Genomic DNA, 22,254 nt, shown 5'->3' with positions numbered 1-22,254 from the left:
TCACAACCCGAATACCTAAAAAGAACCAGTGACCTGTTCTCCTCTCTGAATGTCCTGATTATGGAGGCTACGGAGACTCTGCTCAGATTGGGTTGTACTCTTTGTCCTGCTTACCTTTTTGTCATTCTATCTAGGTCCAAACCTGGATCCAAGCCTGAAACCTTAACTCACAAGTACATCCACATCCACATCCACATCCACATCCACATCCACATCCACTTACTAAGGTGGGAAAACAGTGTTGACAAAAGTTGTACCAATTGACCCCAAATGACCTGAAACACTGCTAAACAGTTTCTGGAGACACTATTTTGTGGTCGGACTGCTCATCACTGAGATGGTGTCGAGCATGTGACGAGCATGTTGTGTTCTGGAGCAAGACACTGAACCGTTAACTGCTCCTGATTGGCTCCCTGCATGTTATGCCCCTACCATCAGTGTATGAATGGGTCAATGTGGGGACATTATAAAAGCACTTTGACTAATAAAGAACTATATTCTTACCCCCAATGTGGTAAATATAATTGTCATGATTTCAAAAGGTACACATTTGTTCAGATAAAGCCCATAGCTGATCATTTATGTTAAAGCTAAAACCAAGACATTGAGGTCAGAGGAAGCATCTTTAGGCCTCTGAAACAGGATTGTTGAGATAATTTGTCACTTTTGTGTGTGTATGTGCGTTTGGTATATGTACTGTATGTGTGTGTCTGTCTATCTTTTGACTTCCCTGTCTATTTTGCGTTGACCATAGCATCCATTGTGTTGTGTTCAGTGGCTAAACATTGTGTGGAGTCATCATTTATGTTCTCTATTCCTGGATTTAGGACAACAGCGTCAAAGTGTTAGATTTAAGAGGCTCATCAGCTTATGTGGGATATGGGTCACCTAAGGTGGAATCACTTTCCCCTGCCAGTCTCCTGCTGCTCTTCACAAGCACGAAATGCTCTGCTATACTGATCAATATTCCAATCATGTTATAGGTGGGAGAGAGTGAGAGCAAGTGAAAGAGAAAAAGAGAGAAAGAAGAATGGAAGATGCTCTCTCACTTAAACACACATAGTCAGAGACTCAGGAGACTATATTGGTTGGTTGCTTGTTTCTGTTGGCTGAATGCAAACATACAATGAAACAAAACGTTCAGTACCTAATTATTTTACACCTTAAATGTGTCTTTGTGCCAATAAATCACAATGAAATGTTCTTGGAATAAACAACTACTTCTATGATTCCTTTCATGTTGTGGAAACCAAACCAATATCTTGACTCATGTCCCCGGCTGCATTCGTGGTAGAGCCTTTAAAAAAAAAGAGCTGAAATGACTGACGCAGGCAAATGGTAGTTGAGCTCAAGGGAGCTAGAGGGAGAACCCTTCGTTAACTTTAATTACTCCCACTCCACCAGGGTTCAAATTCATTTTAACTGTGGGGGCTGCTGTTCTGCTGCCATATTAAACCAATTAAGCCATGGTTCAGGCGTCTGCATGCACTGTGGTTCAGGCGTCTCCATGGTAAGAATAAAATGTCCTCCATACTGCACCTTCAGAACAAAATATTGGTTTAAAGAACTTTTTTGAATAGATATTTCTTTACTAACATCATTTATTAGATCCACTGTATCATCATTAGGATCTCAGTTCACTCCCCTGTCTGATAACAAAGCTTTCAGTGTAGGCTAAGGCCTGTAGTCAATCCTCTTATATTGCGCTCACTGAAAATGGATTAGCGAGTAACACCTACGTTTTGGCCCCGGGTCACTCTGGACACACTTTGATTGAAATGGCCTGCAGCTGATGCCGGCCTTTGGATTAAGCGAATATATCATCTTTTTCCCATGGAAGTTTTATAGTTTTGTTCAAAAGGATTTCACATTTTGAACCCTTTTTTTAAAAGAACACTTTAAATGACAGTTCTCTTTAAGATACACGTGGGGAGAAAAGTATCTGAGGGAATAAATGTGGCTTTTCAGTGTGCTGCCTTTCAAGCGAGCTGTTGGTGGAAGCGTTACGGAGGCTTCAGAGGCGCTGACTGCGGGACATAAGTAGCTCTCCAGGGTGCTTAAGTTGTCTCCAAACGCCACAGACGCCACGCTCTGCATGTCGCTTTCAGCCCACATCTAAACATATGACAGGACTCTTCACAGGAGCAACACCGAGGGTCCTAGGTAAGGTCTGGATATGGTAAGGAGACGAGAACACTTGACTTAAACACTTAAAAAGGACGTCTTGACTCATCGGCCCTGGAATCTGTACATATAAGGGCATGAAAGAGATGGTAAGTGATTCATTTGTTAAGATCCAGCAACATTTTCATTCAGAAAATAAAAAATTCTGAGTGGTCTTTTCCTTGTTTACAGGTGTCACAGGTGTGATCGATGATGCTATAGTGAATGCAAAGTTTCACTCTGAAAGGACAATGCAACATTCTCCCCCAAATTTAAGAGGGGCGCTATGTGATGCCAACCAACTATGTGTGCCCATAATTAAAAGCAGACACGCTTTTACTGCACTCCCATTTCATAACGTTTTATTATGGGTGCTCCTCGGAGTGTTGACGTTCCCGTGTTGTGTCCGGTGTCTAATATTCAAAGTAGGGGTCCTTGGGCCCTGGAACTGCGACCCCGTTTATTACAGAGCGCAGCCCTCTGCTGCTGCTAGGCTGGCGGTGAGCAGGATTAACGGAGACGCCGGTCTGGATCTGGGCCTGGAAATGGATTTCACCATCCTCCAGGAGCCGTGTGAGACTTCCAAAGCACTGAGCGCTTTTATTTACTATCAGAAGACGGCAGATGCATTTGTGGGCCCCACTAACCCTGGATACTGTAACGCAGCTTCATTGCTGGCCAGCAACTGGGAAAAGTCCCTCTTCTCCTATGGATGCATCAACTACGAACTCGACAGCCTCAGATACCCGACTTTTTCCAGGACTGTACCGTCTCCCGTTCGTGTGTTGTTCACCGTGTTGAAACACTTCAGGTGGGCCAGTATTGTCGTGGTCTCTTCCAAGGAGGATATATGGCTGGATACCGCTAGTAAATTGTCTAATTCTCTGAGGAATAAGGGCCTTCCCGTCGGCTTGGTTACGTCTATTGGCATAAATGATACAGAGGTGGAGGGAACACTGAGGAGGATACAAGCTGCGGGTCAGATAAGAGGTGAGTCTGTGCTCAACACAGAGGTCAGTTCCTGTGTTGTGTCCTGATGCAGTACATTCACATTCTTGTGTCCAAGAAGCAGTACATTCAGCAACACACACACCCACACGCACACATCAGGCAGAAGGACACGTGATTTATGACTATCACATATGTCACATCAAGTTGAAGAAATGTTATGTTTGCAAGTACAAATCAGTCAGCTGTTCTTATTTCCTCCATCAGACTGTTGTTCTTTATCCCTGCTGCACACATCCTCCATGTTCAGCTTATCTGACCAGGAAGCCATTTTGACCTACAAAGCAATTCACACCTTATACTATAACTTACAGTGAAAACATCATCCAATCATAGGTTTTAATTATACTACAGTTATAGGATGCATGTAATGAGAGTGTGATCACATCAGGGCAGACCCTTTTGTGATTCACTTGGGTTTTTTGTGATCTTTTTGGACTTAAAGACAGAAGTTGAAATTATATTTGTAGTTTACATCTGTTTAAATCATATCAAATGAATGAACAGTTAAGTGCCAGTGTCATAGCAAATGATCAGTCCTTCTCTACTTTTTCAGCCCAGTGAAGTTTGTATTCAATTATTTACAGATCCAAATACAAAATATTCTGCTTCTGAAATGATTTAGTAGCTACAATAACACTAATTTACAGAGTGAACTCCAAATCACCATTATAGCGTTTCTGCTTTTCTTCCAGTCATCATCATGTGCATGCACTCGGCCCTGATTGGAGGGGAGCAGCAGGCTACTTTTCTGGTCAAAGCTCAAGAAATGGGCTTGACTCGGGGCCAGTACGTGTTTGTCCCCTACGACACCCTCCTGTACAGCCTGCCGTACACCAACACCTCCTACTTCCTTCTCCGGAACAACAGCAGACTGAGGCGGGCCTACGACGCCGTGCTCACCATCACTGTGGCCTCAGAGTCTCTGTCCTTCAGCCAGGCCTTCACCATGGCAAAAGCGGCCGGCGAGCTGACGTTAGCGGTCCAGCCAGAGCAGGTGAACTGTTCACATGTCACAATGTCACTTTAATACTCACCTCTTTCTATTTGGAATCAATACTGTGAGGTTTTATTATGAGATCAATGGTATCAATGTTACTCTTAGTTGCAGTGGAAATACATTCAATATAATTTTTTTGCCATTTTAAAAGAAATCTACCTGTCAAATTACATTTTATTGTATACAAAAAAATAAAAAAATAAAAGAATATATCATAATTCTTATTCTAATAACAGTGATTAATTTGGTACAGCCCAATTAACGATCATAGACAGATCCTTACTAACCACCTTTACCTTGCAGATAAACCCACTCTTTGGTACCATCTATAACAGCTTATACCTGCTGGCCAATTCCATTCAAAATGCCAGGAGAGCTGGCAGGGTCCTGTCAGGCTCAAACCTGGCCTACTTTACAAGGAACACAACCTTCAATGGCTTCAACCAGAAAGTCAGAGTGGATACTGATGGCAATGTTGTGACCAAGTACGTGATCCTGGATTCTGATAACACGGGGGACCAGCTGTACCAAACCTATCTGGTGGATCTTACTTCTGAAAGGCTTCGTTTTGCTGGGAGGTCAATCAATTTTCCAGGGGGATCTCCTCCACCTTCTGACTCCAGCTGCTGGTTTGACAAGAATGCTGTTTGCACTGGAGGTAAAGGGATCTGATATTTGTATGTGTGTTGTATGTGTTTGTGTGTGAATGTGGGCACACATCCATGTATGAGTGTTTGCTGCTGCATGTTTGCCCATGTACAATCATTTTCTGCATATATTTTGTCATACTTCTATTGTTCTTGTTTCCATGATCATACATCATCATGTTCCATTCCCAGGTGTGGAGATCACCTATATCATAGTGGTGTTTGCTGTTATCTTCATTCTGGCTGTAGGAGGGCTCGCTGTAGGTCTTTACATAAGGTACAGCCTGTTTAAAAAGGTTCTTTGGTACTGATATAGATTAATCACCATGTTACTTTGTGTATTATGTGTTTGTCCATCTCATCTTCCTACTGTAGGTACAACTATTTGCATTCTCAGCAGCATTACATAGAAAACCTTGACATAATGACATATTATTGATTTACATGAACTGTGGTTAAATTGCCTTGTATGCTTAATACAAGGTTAATGTCTGCTGTGTTTCTGTGCCATGAATGATCTCTGATCTGTAATGTGATTGGCAGGAGGCGACTCCAACAAATCCAGCTGGTCAAGGGTCCCAATCGGATCCTCCTGACATTAGAGGATCTCACATTTATCAACCCTCAGCTGAGCAGAAAGGTAACACACCTCTCTGTCACTCAGTCGTTCACATGATGACTTACAGCTTTTAATCTCGTTGAGCTATTAAGCTGTTGCACATTTATTATATCCGCCATTTTACTTTATTTAATCTTAATTTGGTTTAAAATAAGTTAAATTCCATTAATATATATATAATCAGCTTTAAGAGTTACATTGCAATAAAACATTTGATGGTATTATTTCACCTTGAATGGCGTTGTGCTCATGTCTGATGTTGGAGCCTTGAATATGTCCTTGTTAGATAAATACAGTCTACAAGATTAAATGCTGCTTTCAAATCTTAATCTGATGCTTGCTGTCCCACAGAAACTCACTTTGGATGACCTGAGTGAGTCTAAAAGCGCTCTGGAGGATAAATCGGGCGACTGCTCGCACTCTATGAACAGCATGCACACTGCCACTCATGAGAACACCAATGTGGCTGTGTATGAGGTGAGTTACATTTATGTGTGACTGCATCCACTGCTGAAGTCTGTAGCACAGTTTTTAAGACAGATCTGGTTTGAGACTGATCTTTCCCGGTAACATGTCACTTATGTTACTTGTGAAAGATAAAGAATCGACTGAAAAGTGTGATCTGTCGACTTTAACAACACATTGCTGCTCCTCCAGGGTGACTGGGTGTGGCTGAAGAAATTTCAGGACGGGCAGTTCAAGGAGGTGAAGCCGAGCACCACAAAGGTTTTCACCAAGGTAGAGCAACACATGTTCTGATATAACGTGATCTTCCAAAAAACAATCCACATCACAGACATAATGTGGTGTGGAAAAGCTGTACTTCAACTCCCAACATTAACCTTCACACTGTGTCCTGACCTCTGACTCATGAACTTGGACATCTAACTAGTTTATCTTCTTGCTTTCCCAGATGAAGGACCTGAGAAATGAAAATGTGAATCCATTCCTGGGTTTCTTCTCCGACTGCTCCATGTTTGCAGTAGTGACGGAGCACTGCTCACGCGGCAGCCTGCAGGACCTCCTGAAGAACGATGATGTTAAATTGGACTGGATGTTCAAGTCCTCTCTATTGCTCGATCTCATTAAGGTCAACACCAATACGCTCTTATCTTTATACAAATGTTTTCTGAATTCTCTGTGCTTCTTGTGATATTTGACAATGTAGAACAAAAGTGTTGAACATATTGTCCCTCCAGGGTATGAAATATCTCCACAACAAAGACTTCGCCCATGGCAGACTGAACTCTCGAAACTGTGTGGTAGATGGGCGTTTTGTCCTCAAGATTACTGATTATGGCTTTAATGAGCTTCTGGAATCTCAAAAAGCTCCTCCAGAAAAGCATGCACCTGAAGGTAACATATCCTACAGAAATGTTACTGTTACTGGTTCATCCTCTGGATACCATGAATGTCTGTAGCAATTGTTTGGAAATTCATTCACAACAGTTCAGGTATTTTACAGCGACCAACAGACCTCACAGTGCTGTCCTCTAAAATAGGATTTATGTAAATGAAAGCATTCTCATCTTATACGCTCATTAATGAGGGCAGCAACGACATTGTGATCCCGATTTTTCACATTTATTCAGAATATGTTTTATACCATGAATAAATTATGCTGTGATAATCACTGATCTCTTATAGTGTCAGATAGTGCAGATACTGCAAATATGACAAAGGGTATTCTAGCTGTTGTTGATGGTGTTATTCTTCTTCCTTTTTTTTCCTCTCAGATCTATTTTGGACCGCCCCAGAGTTTCTGAGGGAACTGCCGCTCTCACGCAAAGGGACATGCAAGGGAGATGTGTACAGCTTTGCTATCATACTTCAAGAGGTGGTGGTTAGAGGGCTACCGTACTGCATGCTGGGTCTTTCACCTGAGGGTGTGTATGACAAAGGAGATGACCATAGAGACAAGCAGACACAATTAAGACCAATAGATTTCAGGGATATTGAGAATGTTTTCTATTTACAGGTTTGAAAGGATAAAAGCGATCTCTCTCTCTCATCCTCCAAATGCTTTTCTACTTCTAAATGAGCTTAGACTCAATTGTGCCAGAAAATGCTGATATGTCTCATCTTGCATTCCTCACTCCCTCACCAGAGATCATCCGGAAGGTGAAGAAGCCCCCTCCTATGTGTCGGCCCACTGTGGCCCCTGACCAGGCCCCTCTGGAGTGTATTCAGCTGATGAAGCAGTGCTGGGGCGAACTGCCTGACCGCAGACCAATGTTTGAAGAAATCTTTGACAGGGTAAGAAAAAAACACACAATTTTATTCTATTATATTTCATTTAATTCACAAGCGCAAATTGTGAAGCCTGCACCCCTTTGCATATTCATAATGTTGCAACTATTTCAATCCATATTTATGTGTGTGCTTAGCATTTATGTAGTTCCTGAGTTTCTACCAAACACACTGTGTATGTTGCATTATATGTGTGAGTGTATTGTTCTGTATTCTACTTTAAATCGATGAAAAATCACTGTTTGTGTGTGTGTGTGTGTGTGTGTGTGTGTGTTTGTGTGTGTGTGTGTGTGTGTGTAGTTTAAAATAATCAACAAAGGTAAGAAGACTAATATCATCGACTCCATGCTGAGGATGCTGGAGCAGTACAGCTCCAACCTGGAGGACCTGATCAGGGAGAGAACAGAGGAGCTGGAGGTGGAAAAACAGAGGACAGAGAAACTGCTGTCAGAGATGCTGCCACCGTGAGTTAGCACACACACACACACACACACACACACGCTCACACACTCACACGTACATGCATAATTATTGTTTCCAGCGATGCAGTGGAAAGGAAATGGAATTAAGAGTTTCTCCACAAGGACACGCAACTAAAACAAAGACAATGCTTTGGAGCAACGTTATGCTTTATCTTCCTACATTTAAAAAAAAGCTTTTTATTGAACTTTTTATTTAATTAATTAAGCTGATTGATTGTTTACTCACTATAAAATCCTCCTATGCTGGTCTGTCCTGTAGCTCTGTGGCTGAGGCTCTGAAAACAGGAGCCACAGTGGAGCCTGAGTACTTTGACCAGGTGACCATCTACTTCAGTGACATCGTGGGTTTCACTACCATCTCCTCGCTCAGCGATCCTATCGAGGTGGTTGACCTTCTCAATGACCTCTACAGTCTGTTTGACGCTGTGCTCAGCAACCATGATGTTTATAAGGTCAGACTGCATTTTCGCTTTTTACAGTTCATAGGTTCATAGATTGTTTTGATTTATTCAGGATTCTTGGGTCAGTTGATAGATTGCATATGTATAAATATTAGAATACATTATGCATTGTATTTTGTGTACTATATTGACAAATATTGCTTGTATTTAGATTGAATTGTCTCTCAGTAAGTATTTTGGTGCTGTTCTAATAACCTACATAACCTACTGGGTGATATTACATTTATACTCACCACTAAAGAGAATGGAGGAAACTATGCGTATGAGTTTATACAGTATCACACAGTATGTCACTGTGACTCTGTGCCCTCCTTCATGTTCAGTGTGCATGGATATACAGTTTAAACAACTGCATGTACACACCCATGGATAAGTAAATATGATGGTGTTGTCCAGGTGGAGACCATTGGAGATGCTTACATGGTAGCATCGGGTCTTCCAAAGAGAAACGGCAACAAGCACGCTGCTGAGGTCGCCAACATGTCCCTCAACATCCTCAGCTCAGTGGGATCCTTCAAGATGCGGCACATGCCAGACGTACCTGTCAGGATACGCATAGGAATCCACTCAGGTGACCTTCGTTCTCCTCCACCATCACACTGTAGTAGCGTTGAACGTTGAATTTGAATGTATTGTCAAATGAACAGCTAATGTGTATTATGCCACTAAAAGGGGGACACTAGTGAGCAGATAGAGGGGTAATACAATGTGTGTACTGTAGCTAACTTGACTGGTTGCCACTGTAAACATTTTTCTGTCATCCAGTGATATTCCATGTGTATTTCCAGGGTCCTGCGTTGCCGGCGTAGTAGGTCTGACTATGCCTCGGTACTGCCTTTTTGGAGACACAGTCAACACTGCCTCTCGTATGGAATCCACTGGGCTGCGTGAGTATCCTGTTCACATCCCCATCATGATGTATCCTGTTTTTACATGGTTTGTTTTAATGTCTTCTCTTCTCTTCTCTTCTCTTCTCTTCTCTTCTCTTCTCTTCTCTCTCCAGCTTATAGAATCCATGTAAACCTAACCACTGTGAATATCCTCCATTCTCTCAATGAGGGTTATAAAATAGAAGTCAGGGGCAAGACAGAGCTGAAGGTAACATTAACACGAATTGAAGTCCAATCAGAAATTGATTGTTTTACAGTACAGTACAACAGTTTCTGAATCTTGTGAAAACCATATGTCACTATGGAGTGCAAAGTCCAATGGGAGTCATGGAAACCATTGAGTACAGTTTTGAATATATCTTTTCATGTACTGATTTTTTTCAGGGTAAAGGTATTGAAGAGACATACTGGCTCACTGGAAAAGCAAACTTTTCAAAGCCTTTGCCAAGCCCGCCAGATATTAAACCAGGGTAAGTTCATAAATACACTGTCACTGATTTCACATTTAAGTCTTCAATATACTTGGGATTGATTTATGATACAGATTGATTTATGATTGAGTTTACAGTCCCTGCAATTGCAATGTCCCTTCAAAAATGAATTGGAATGGAAAGTCGGTCTTATTTTCGTACAAAGCAAATATGTGTGGTGCTGTGTATTATCATAACTATTCGCATTGCTACAGGGAAGACAATCACGGGCTGAACCCTGAAGATATAGCGGCATACAAGCGAAAGAAAGCTGAGAAAAAGGCCTGAGCGGTTTAGTAAACACACAGGAGGTAGAGACCTGCATGCCAGCTGTTGTCGTGGTAGAACTGTGACCGTCAGTCTAATGTGACCTGTGCTTCTGTGGCTTTCATTTTACTGCAATCCTTTGAGCCTATACACACACACACACACACACACACACATACACACTCATATTTCATTGTCACTTATTCCAATGTCTGATTGGTTGTCTCATAGTCTCATTAATCTCTTGATCTTATCACCTTCTGTCTATATCTTAAGCAGATTGGGAAAAGGTGTCTGTGTTTAGTTCATTCAGTTTTATTGTCGCTAGCACTCTTTCATGATTTGCACTCTTTGGTAGCTTTTGCTGTGTGTTTGTATGCTTCTGCTTTTTGGTTGAAGAGCAATCAAATGTAAGCAAACTACAAAATTGATAAGTCTTAAGTCCATCATTTGTCTTTATCAGGGACAACTGGCAGGATATGGTGACGGAGGAGATCAAGACCCTGTTTCGAAAGGCTAACAGGAAGGTGAAGTAGCAAAATATCTGAATAAGAGGAAGAAGTGAAGGATCAAATATAAGGAACAAAACCAGAGGAGGGGATGAGTTTGATGAGGAGGACAGCTCCACAGACACACGGAAGGAGCCAGGAGGGGCAGGCAGAGGACTAAGAGTACAGCCCAACTTCTCCCAGTGGCTTATGCAGACTTCTTTAATAGGATTGGCCATCCACTGGGTAATCCGCCTGCAGCCAGCACAGCAGAACACGAAGTGCTAATGTAATGAGGGCTGTTGCATTACCTGCCTACAAACAGCACCTCCTGAATGTGTTCCACTCATTCACTCCTCTCAACACTCACTGGCCACTGAGTGGTCACCTATTCCCGGACAAACAGAGCTTCACCCATTGGAAAAGAGAATAGCCCACATACTTTTTCTTTCTAAATAAAAAGCTGCTGTACTTCTGTTTTGTGTTTTTTTAGTTTGCAATGTAATGTCATGAGGTCATGTGGAGGAAGATCAGGCAATTATGTAGCTCTAGTTAAATATCATATTGTTATTCTATACCAAAGCTGGAGGCTAAGGCTGCTATTTGATGTGATTATCACCAGGAGAAATATGTCACTTATGATTCTACTGTATTTGCAGAAGAGAGCAATAAGTTAATATAGAATGACAGCAAAGTGTGATTGAAAACACATTTTGTTAACAATGATGATGGAAGGATGATGCTTCTTCTGACAAAAGTAGAGATAGATTGATAACGTCCAGGATTGTGTAACACTTGACACTTTTGAAACCCCTTTCTCTCATGTTTGTAGTCTATTGAAATATCATGTGCTTTAGTAAAACATATCACTGTTTTAAAAGTGTTCCATGGTCATTTTAATCTATTGACAGATTGCGTATGGGAGACTGGGAGTGGTTTGAACGCTTAATTTCAATCATTTCTTTATGATAAATCTCTTAAATTTCAAATTCATGGTCGCCCATTAAGTTAAACAGTTATTCCAACCGTATCTGTGACCGTGTAGTACAAGATTCTCCCCACATCTCATTGTTTTATAATACCCATTCATTATTTTTGCAATAAACATTGATGTCCCTAATTTATTCGAAATTGAATACATAAGTGCACAAACTTGAATGACATGATATTTGGTTGTGTAGCATTTGCAAACCTGTTAAATCCCTTATCTAGATGAATGGATAAACTCTAGGCAGTTATTATTGTTGTTCAGTTTTATAACATTTTGGATACAATTTGATCATACCGTCATTTCAAATGTACATTTACATTCATGCTTTGTGTGTTAAACATTGAAAGCAGTCAGAAATATGAACATTATGTAATACATTTTCCTGATTAATGGTATTGTTTAGCTTGTATGTCATTACTGAGGTGCAAAGTGGTTTGTAACACTCATTTGACTTTGCTCATAGTGTATGCTTGTACTCTTTGCAACCAGGGGGTGGCGCCATTGTAATGACCCAGAAATATATTGAACTGAAAATATTTAATTAAACATGATTGCATTCTTTTGTATACTGTTGATGAGACAATTTTGATAGTAAACTAAATTGGCGGTTCTGTGTTGTACCTTATCAGGTTAAATTAAACTTTTTTACAGATTTAAGATTTTGTTTACCGAATCACCATGAGACCCTTGCACTCCAAGGTTTCTCTATTATGGTGGTTATAAAAGTCAGCAATTAAATTTTCTAGTTTGTGAAATTATTCCCAGCGAGGGGAAAGAGACCTCACTGTCTTATCCCGACATTCCATAACTCAAGTTTCGACCTCCAGCCAACTGGAATGATTGTTATCTTTTTCTTCCTCACAGATTTTAACTCCATACATTCCACTGTTTAGCATTCCACAGGAACATATCAACTCTGTTTGGAGGCCATTCCTTACTTTTCAAAAAAGAAGGGAACAGACAAGGATGATTTTTTTACATTTTATTGAAAAAACCCCAGAAATCATTGCATAATATCACACCATTCCAACAGCTTCTTTGTGGGAAATACTGACATCAACAACAAAAATGACAAGATATGGTTGGCAAGTGAAGGTTAAGTAAAGCAACAGACCAACTTACCACTGCAAGCACAGCGACTGCAGAGGAACAATTCAGTGCAGATTAGAGGCAAAAACAAACTGCATAAAATAAGATCAGATGAAAGTTTATTATCCAGAGGGAAATTACTGAGCATGCACAAGGGTGAGGGAGACATGACCAAAATATGCTTATTTTTCTTCTACTTCGAATCTTTAAACGTTAAAGGTAATGCAAGAAAACACACAGAGATTTTGCCAAACCCATACTGGGAATAAACAGGATGTTTAAAGAGGCGATCATACTTAATATAAGCTGCTGTGCCAACTGCCTTTCAGCTTGGAGAGTGTATTTTAAATGGGACACATATTGAATTTTATGTGTGTAATTGAGAATACTTTTCCATATTGGTTCACTTTGAGGATTACTGAAGTGAATAAGCTCAGATATTCCATCCACAGATCATATCATGTTGGAATGTGCCCTTGAGGTAACAGTCATAACGACACTTACACAGAATTTCCTGAAGTCATTTAACCTACTGTATATAAAACTACGGACCACAGCTCTTAACAGCAACATTATAGCTCATCGCGCATCTTATCTCCTTTGGGTCGGACCACTCTGCCGATGTAGAGGATGGAGTTGGTCTTGTTGTCCTTCACCAGGAAAACAAAGGGGTGATCTACGTAGAAAAGCTTGGGGTTCCTCAGCTTCTCGGTGCCGAAGATGCTGGTGTCGAAGGGGTTGCCCTCCACATCGAGTTCCAAGGCGGAAGCGTGGAAGATGTCAGAGAGGTAAAGGTCCTTCTTCCCAGAGATGTTAGACAGGTCGGCCTTGGCCTTGTCCACAGCTTCAGTAAGGCCAAGGTCAGCAAGATGTTTCTAGAATGGATGGAAATAGAAGAGACAGAGAACTCAACACCAAAAATACCTTTGGTTGACTTTCAATTTCATGACGCTTGAATGTCTTCCTGTCTCTATAGATCAAATTGTTCTCAGTTACCTGGAGGTTATGGCTGACTTCCAGAGAGATTTTGGGGAAGGAGATAGCCACAGCCCTGTTCTCCATCTTGCTGAGCCAGGTGTCCACCTGTGCTCTGGTCAGAAGTTTCTCCACGCGTTTCAAAGGCTCCAGTTGGTAGGGCATGATGATGATCATAGAGGCCTGCTTCTGGCCCAGAGGCATGTTCAGCACAAAGATTCGGTTCTGTGTGTCCTCATAGAAGTCATACAAGCCTGTCAAGTGCAGATAGACAAATGAGATATGAGTAATATGGGTCACATTGAGAAGCAATGCAAAGCAGTGATTGTAGATGATATTTACATGTCATCAAAGAATCTAAGACGAAGGATGGGATGGAAGGAAAGATTATTAAGAAACACACCTGTGCGATGCATCATGGAAACTCCAACAGTGAATGAGCGGGTAACCAGGAAGCCCCGTTTGTCCACCATTTTCTCATGAAACTTCTCATCCCAGTGAGCTATGGACAAATGGCGTACATAACACTCAGTTATACGTCTGAAACATTGTGCATTCATTCAGTGAATATTTATTCATTTTCTACTTACGCTTGAAGAACATGGCGTTAACAATCATGGCTCCATCTGAATTTTTCACATCTTTGGTGATCTCAGACAGTTTTCCATTAGTTGACTTGGCCGCCCACTCGTTGATGGAGTTCACAGCGCTCCTCTTGTCTCTGAAGTTGATCTTTGAGTGGTCATAGTTGTAATGCTTCTTGCTGATCTTCACAAACTCATCAGCGAAGGAGACAGAGCTGGGACCATACAGCCGGTTGTTGATCTTCCAGGTAGTGTTGCGTGTCTTGGCATCACTCACCTGCAAATGTGTAACATTTAAAGTGTGACAATGAACAATATGCAGAATGAAAATGTAAGCTTAAGCTGGTTATTGCTTTTCATATCTGTCCAACACATTTTAGGGTGGATGAGAATTCAATCTTTGTTTTTTAGAACATTTCCAGAATAGGACATATCAAATGTTTGAAATGAAGGCTCATAAATGATGTATCTTTACCTCTGAGAGCAGCTCTGACAGGCCTGCATGCAGATGCTCGTCCTTCAGTTTGTCAGCACTGAGGACAGTTTTGACCTGGGAGGCTGTGGAGGCCTTTCCACCAAGAGCCACCATGCCCAGAGAAGAGGCCACCACCAGAGGGGAAATCATGATGTTCTCTGCATCTGTCTCCTTTGCCATGTTGTGGTAGAGACTAAATCAAAATCACACAAACAATTATTCACAATGTTTTCTAAAAAAAAAGGAATTTCACCAGCTTGAACAAATTCACAATTGATCTCAGACCTGAACGCCAGGTTGGCGCTGGTGTCAGCCAGGGTGGTAGCATGGCTGCTCAGCTTCTTGTCCTCTGCAGAGGCCACAAAGGCCAGCAGACACAGAGCTACAATGTTTGTCATCCACATCCTGTCTGTCGCCACAAGCAGCTATAAAAGCCTGCAAAAAGGAAGCATGATAAGTTGCCAAAACAGATAGGTTAGCATTTCTCTAAACATAAAGCAAATACATATATTTATGTGTGTGATGATGGTAAGAAGAAACACGTCAGAATATCATTAGAATCAGTTTGAAAAATAATCAAAATTCATTTTTGAATTAGGAAAGTGAAATAAGTGAGTTGGATTGGGTTTGAGGCTTGTTGGCAGCCTTGGCTGAGCCCACACACTGCAGGAATGCTTCCACCCTAATGCAGACATGTTGGTTGCCACGTCAGCAGCAACTGGGCCTCAGCTCTAATGCTGATGTTCCACCACTCAGAGCAAAGCTCTGTGCTGACATGTCGCTGAAACCTGATACCGATCTGTTCTTCTAAAGGATGTGAGCCCTTGCATCTCTCCATTTCATGAGACTTTGATCAAGCCATGGGATATATGGATAAGAAGAGATCAATCACAAATGTAGGCTACTTCTACTTTTAAGTGGTGTTCGGCAGGGTTTTAAGGCATCCTCTTAAGGAAATAGGGCGTGTTGTCAGCACGTTTTATCTAAGTCACCCATCAATGGTTTTCACAAAGGACCAAATTCATAGCTTCGGGCTGTATTTAACTTGCTGCATCTTTAAACAAACTACTCTTTTAGATTCTTCTGGTGTTTTAAGTGTTTTATAACTATGTTGTCTGCATTTCTGTCTGCGTTAGTATATTTGTGATACTACAGCAATGACTTTTCACCAAGTCTGGATACCTTGAGAAGTTTTGATGTCTGCGATTTTCATTCTGAAAGACAAGACGGGTATGTAATAATCTCCACAGAGCATTCAGTAAGACATTATTCAGGCTCTGACGGAGGCATCCTCTCTCTATGTAATCTCTATGGTTTCTCAGTTATTTCCCCTATTCCAATCTTTAGTCATTTACACTATCTTTTTTTAATATTAAGTTGTGGTACTAATCACATACAGACACGTAAACCATTCCTCATGGTTGTGTATAACTCCTCCAAAAAAAAACGTATCAACCAATCAGCTATGCCACAGTCATGCAGCACTTATTTCTAGATACAGATTTGCACCTCTGACTGCTCCTGAAGTGATGTATTAAGTCATTCAACACAGCCAGAGTGTGCATATACAACCTTTATCTTCAATTAATGTGTTAACACAGCATGGATATACATGAGTGACAACTACAAGAACAACACTTTGTATCACCACACTTTGATGCGTGGCAGGAAGCTCTATGAACAATTCTACTTGTTTCCATTTTACTACAGATCTTCGTCGTTTTGAAGACAGTTTGTCTACAAAAAGAGTAGGTTCATTAGTTGATGATTCATCTGATGACCTGTTTTTCAAAGTGGTAAAAAAAAAACAAAAAAAAACTGCGCTGTTTCTTTAATGTACAAAAACAAAGCTCTACAATCACCCACTGCATTCCATCCACAAAACAAAGCTTTATCTCCTAATCCTTACCTGGCACGGATTTTCAGGTTTTCTTCCTTGAGTTTCGTCCTGGAAAGAGCTTGACTCTTACACTCTCCTGCTCTCTATATACCGCTGGAAGAGAATGTTCAAGAAGTGGGAATGGGTTATTCAAATGAGCTGGTTTCCTGTGGAATTCGAGAGGTGGGACATCCCCCTTGAGCCACAGGCTGGAGAGAGAGGGGTTGGATGAACTCCTCAGCACTGTTCTGGGCTCAGCTTTGAAAATAAAACGCCACCAACGCTTACAGACAGAAGTTAGAGGAAATCTGATTGTTGGTCAGTTGTTGCTCCTTAGCCTCAGACTCTTAATGCTGTTTGCTGACTCAATCTCAAACTCTGGTTTCATCACATCTAAAACGTGCAAAGAAACTGGATTTGATATATACTGAATGGCTTTAAAGCATTAAAAAAAAGATTGTGTCAGCATTACTCATATGCGTATGCGTATGCGTGTTGAGGCTAGGTCAATACCCCACTGCCAACAAGAAGAACTGGTGACATCACTGTTATGAGAAGAAAAGCAACACTAAATCATGGTCGGTTGTGTTGTACACATTTTTTAACATATAGAGGGAATTGTAATTAAAAGGAAAGGGTTATATCTTCATGCAATAGTAGCTGTGCTTAAGAGAAGTGGTAAGAACTTAGTGACCCCTCCCCCAAAGTGCCACGTCTTTCAGCTCAGCTGGGTGGTTCCAGGATGGGGCTGCTGTGGATTGCATCATAAAAGTCTGAGGGGAATCAGGCCCTGGCGTGTCAGCAGGACCTCCTTTGAGAAAACACTCAACAGAATCGCCGTCTAGCTTTAAAACATTGTGCGTTTCAGTTCAATGACAAGCCGATTAGCTTCATAATGTTAAGTCAAATCATCATATCAAACAGGACACTGAATGGTGCGGTCAGAGGTGATCAGTCAGACTATCAAAATAAAATTCATCTACTCTTTGATATATCTTCCTAGAAATTCTTGCCTTTATTCCAAAAACAATAGAGACACGCTGGAGGACGGAACAAGAGTTTGGAAGTTTCGTCACAGTAAACTGACACTATTCAGAAGCTGCACTTTCCTTTTGAGTTTGACAGATATCATTGATTTTAAAGTGATCAGTGATATATTGCAGCCTGAGGGATTCCTTCAGTCTCTTAATCCTCCTCCTTTTGTGCAGACCCTAGAAACTGTTCTGACATGCCCCTAATGAGTGCCTGGTAGGGGGAAGTTTCCAGAAGGTTCAATAAACCCAAATGATTGGTGCAGCCATAACTCATAACCGAGTGATTACAATAAGAAAGTGCTGAGCAAGTTTTCACTAAAGCAGATGAAGATTCCAATCTCAGTTCAGACATCGTGCAACTCAAAATTTGGGGATTTTGCGGGACAGGCGGATTAACTTCAGACTTTGTGAGTTTTGACACAGGGGCAGGCCCCAGCATTTCCCTCCCTCCAGGGGGGGTTTGTCATTCTTTAAAAGCTGCAGGAGCAACAAAATACAATGGAATTCCTCATCATGACGCCGGGTAAAGGTAACTCCTGGGTCAAGTCTGGTTAAATGTCCTTGTTCAAATAATCTGAAAGAATAATAATCAAAAGAATGAAATTAGAACACACTATTTTGGGGGGAAATCTGTATTTCTGATATACTACATTTTTACTCCATGAATGTTTTACTTAACTTCTTTACCGTGCATGAGTGTATGTACATACAATAGTTTCACTTTTAACATATTTGACATAAGAATTGGACATAAAGTGATAAATGTGCAATCTTTTAGAAACTTATAACTGAAAGATCATGAGATGATTCTGCACAATGAAAGTTTTACCCATGATCCTGGCATGTACGTTTCACGTGGTCACTTGCAACTATACGTTGCTGGTAAAATGGAAATTAAGATTAAGATTAAGATTAAGATTAAGATTAAGATTATTCATCACGTTGCATGCAATTCACGCACAAATTACATGCAATTGAAATTTATCTTGCATGAAATCTGACAATAATGTTTTGTGGTTTCCTGCAATAAATTAATTGTGTGTCCTGTCTTCACATTTGGATTGTAACCTGGATACCACACAGGTTTGACTATCTGACAGCCTGTCAATGTTTAAGAAATATTAAAAGAAATATTCAGAGTTATCATTTTTATGTTAACTTGTGATTCTTCTATATTTGTTGTATTGTAGTTGGGAATTTCGGGACTTTTTTTAAACAATGAAAAGCAATTTCATATCAGTTGTCCATGCTGTTGCTCAGCATTTAAGGCTGTTAAAAGATAATATGGTCTTCCATGGGGGTTGTGAATAAACAAAGTCCTGCCATCTGTGTTAGTTCAGGACCTTGGCAGCCTGTTGCTACTGTTCAGTGAAACGCTTCTCTTCCTGTTTATCTCTGCCAGGTGATTCAGTCTCCAGATGGGCCACCATATTGTTAAAAAATAAAATATCTTTGGCCTATTCTTTATCCATTTACAGAAAATGAAATGCTTTGTAAACCAAAGATGCACAAAGAAAATAAATCCCTCATGCATGTCAATATTTTAATGGGTGGGTGTATACAACACCTCAAGACCTTTAATTAACAGTTTAGGTAGTGGGAATGCTGCTGTACTACTAGAAGCTGAGCTGTGACTCCAACTTTTATGCACTGATATTTCTCTAATCATTTTTATAACAATGCTGGGTAGTTAACACCATGTTCTCTTTCTATATGACAAATAACACTGATCAACATAGATGATTGATTTAAAATATGCAAACACATATCCACATCATATCTGCTTGGGTTAAGTTAGTGTAAGTATGTCTGACTACACTGGATGATATGGCATTTCAATTGTTTAGCCATCATCATTCAAAATCCTTTGAATCCAACAATTAAACAAAAGTGGCTTTACGAACCGTATTTATAAGCAGATTTTCTGATATGAATATATTCATGTTTTGCCAAATAAATGTAGTGGTAGATTCAAACATTTGGATGCATGCAGCTTCCCTGTCTTGATCTAATTTGAGTATTTGATTTATTCAGTGGAATTTGGCCAAATTTATTGAGTTGTCCTTTTCTCCACCATCATTAAAGCTTACCATGGTATGTGAAATCTTAATTGTCATTTGTTATCTCCCTATGGTTTTGTATCTCAGGACTGTTATATGCATATGCCAGACAGCTACAAGATTGCATTGTGGATGTCTAACCACTAGGTGGTGCACAAAGTAACCAAATAAATTGCCTCTTAACCCAGCCAGTTATAGCCTCATCCCCAATGTAAACAAAAACCACTTAATATGTTTGATTTGTAAGTACATTAAAAGCAACAACCAGAGTAAAGACATGGCTCAGATAGCTTTAAGCAAAAACACCAGCGGCTCTTTCAGTTTTATAAATTGTGCTTACGACCTCATGTTGTGGGTTGTTTTCATTCTCACTGAAACAAAATTGAAAGGTAGACAAAACTCCCTAACAATTGGACAGTGCAGCCTTTCCTCTATGATTACTTACTTTGAGTTGGTTGTCAGAAATATTGGATAAGCCTATTAAAATCAAATCCTTTCTCTCTTTTTGAGTTGTCTCCTGGTGTGAAATCGCAGCATTCCTTGAATATGCAAGAGCATCACTGCAAATTTGATTAGTGTGTTTAATCTGTGTCTGTGTTTGCAATCTCATTATTCGTGTTTTGTTTGTCTCTGTCTCAAACAAGCTCTGCAGCCTTTCTTCCACTATCCTTTGCGAACTCTTGTAACCTGTTGCATTCTGTAACACCTCGTGCAGAGGAGACCTCTTCCAGCTGTGCTATTCTTCCTGCCTGTGGATGGGTGGCATTTCAAAAGGGTGGAGTTCAGAACAAAGCTCAGCAGCTGGGCCTACTAACTAATGCCAACATGTGGAGAGAGAAACCAGGAGGCCTGAGCCAGCCGCATCAAACACGGATATGTCACAGGAAACTATCCTGAGAGGAACGCTTCTCCCACTTCCTCTCTCCGGGAGAGGCACACAGAGAGATGATGCTCAGGTGTGTGTGTGTGTGTGTGTGTGTGTGTGTGTGTGTGTGTGTGTGTGTGTGTGTGTGTCCATCTTTGACGAAAGTGTGGGTGGTGATCTTAACATCTGATTAATTGAATTAGTGGAGTATAAAATGATTAATTAATGTTCAGTTTGTTCTGAATTCTGTTTGATTGAAGATAACACACAAACACACATGCAGAGAGAGAGAGAGAAAGAGAGAAAGAGAGAGAGAGAGAGAGAGAGAGAGAGAGAGAGAAAGGAGAGAGAGAGAGAGAGAGAGAGAGAGAGAGATTTTCACTGTACCGTTTCCTTGGTGATCAATGTTGAACATTTAAGCCTTTAAATCATCATTCCTCCTCCAGTCGACTGCAGACAGTGTTTAGTTAAATATATCTAGATGCAAGAAGCTCAAGCTCAATATGTTCAACATCTCAAACATGATCTGTTTCAATTTTTCTCTAAGTTCACACTCCAGAGACTTCAAAAACATCCCACAGGTCTTTGAAAACAGTCTATAAAAGTTCAAGTGAACAAAACAGAGTGGGATCTCAATCTTTTAACAACAGAGGTTAGCATTTTTATATAATCCACCAGTACTGTGACACTTTCAGTGGCCTTTGAGTGCAGCTAACAGGGCAGACAAATACGATGTCACATTGTGTGTCAAGTGGTTGTTTGATTCCTTGGCACATTTTGCATGCTGTCTTGTGGTACAGATGTTGTCCTTGTGCTGAGGAAAATATCAATAAATCAGTTCCAGGAGTCATCTGGTATCTGTCAATATGATAGTAGATGACAGAGCCCCAACATGGAAAAATTGCTTGTGTAAAGAGCAAGTCAATCCTTTTGCTGATTTACATGTTTACTTGAGGGTATGTCTGGTGGAAAGCAGACTTATTTAAACAAGGTGTGTGTGTTGTGTGTTTATGTGTGCGTGCAAGAGAGAGAGAGAGAGAGAGAGAGAGAGAGAGAGAGAGAGAGAGAGAGAGAGAGAGAGAGAGAGAGAGAGAGAGAGAGAGAGTGGGTGGGGGAGAGAGAGAGAGAGAGAGATTATGACTGTACTGGTCATTGATTAAAAACAGACGATTGTATTGTATTATGTCACCACGCCAACAACATTAACATTAAAGTTTGACTGGACTGATTCAACTTTGATTGACTATTGCTATGATAGAATTTAGATACAAATACACGGGGCCATATCTATCCATTATTTGTTTGGAGGAATAACACTTCAGTATATTTAACGAAGCAGTTAAATGAAAGATAACGTTTGAATTGTCATTGTCTTTGCACTGTGTTTTAAGATTTACAGACAGCCACAACATTGTTGATACAGCCACACAACAATCATTGCAAAATCAGAAGAAGCTAAGAAAAATCGCTAGTTTAAAAAAAAAACGCAAACAAGTAACACCGCTAGAAAGAACAAAACCGATCACAAGTATAAACTACTAAATACATAAACATGTC

At 40.6% G+C, this 22,254-nt stretch overlaps 2 protein-coding genes across 2 annotated transcripts; one reads left to right on the top strand and one right to left on the bottom strand.

Annotated features, from left to right (window-relative positions):
- Positions 1 to 2,123: 2,123 nt before the first annotated feature.
- Positions 2,124 to 10,793, top strand: gucy2f (guanylate cyclase 2F, retinal). The gene is given in 21 exon segments (XM_076142636.1): positions 2,124 to 2,163; positions 2,356 to 3,153; positions 3,867 to 4,168; positions 4,475 to 4,829; positions 5,011 to 5,095; positions 5,362 to 5,458; positions 5,789 to 5,914; positions 6,095 to 6,175; positions 6,351 to 6,527; positions 6,637 to 6,793; positions 7,174 to 7,323; positions 7,545 to 7,693; positions 7,988 to 8,151; positions 8,429 to 8,621; positions 9,027 to 9,201; positions 9,419 to 9,517; positions 9,634 to 9,728; positions 9,905 to 9,990; positions 10,206 to 10,268; positions 10,270 to 10,356; positions 10,721 to 10,793. Coding segments are annotated over 21 exon segments (3,552 nt in total).
- A 1,910-nt stretch (positions 10,794 to 12,703) lies between these two features.
- serpinh1b (serpin peptidase inhibitor, clade H (heat shock protein 47), member 1b) lies at positions 12,704 to 16,870 on the bottom strand. Its single transcript, XM_076144730.1, has 7 exons — positions 16,769 to 16,870; positions 15,145 to 15,294; positions 14,860 to 15,052; positions 14,391 to 14,661; positions 14,204 to 14,302; positions 13,822 to 14,054; positions 12,704 to 13,700 (listed from the first exon to the last, which is right to left on the bottom strand). Exons 2-7 carry the CDS (start codon positions 15,261 to 15,263, stop codon positions 13,398 to 13,400), a joined length of 1,218 nt encoding a protein of 405 aa, XP_076000845.1. The 5' UTR covers positions 15,264 to 15,294; positions 16,769 to 16,870; the 3' UTR covers positions 12,704 to 13,397.
- Positions 16,871 to 22,254: the final 5,384 nt, after the last annotated feature.

This window comes from Genypterus blacodes, unplaced genomic scaffold (assembly GCF_046128005.1).
Source record: "Genypterus blacodes isolate CSIRO-AG114 ecotype Tasmania unplaced genomic scaffold, CSIRO-AGI_Gbla_v1 ptg000003l_1, whole genome shotgun sequence".
NCBI lineage: Eukaryota > Metazoa > Chordata > Actinopteri > Ophidiiformes > Ophidiidae > Genypterus > Genypterus blacodes.
The sequence above is the reverse complement of the archived record's forward strand: the minus strand, read 5'-3'. Positions and strand labels throughout refer to the sequence as shown.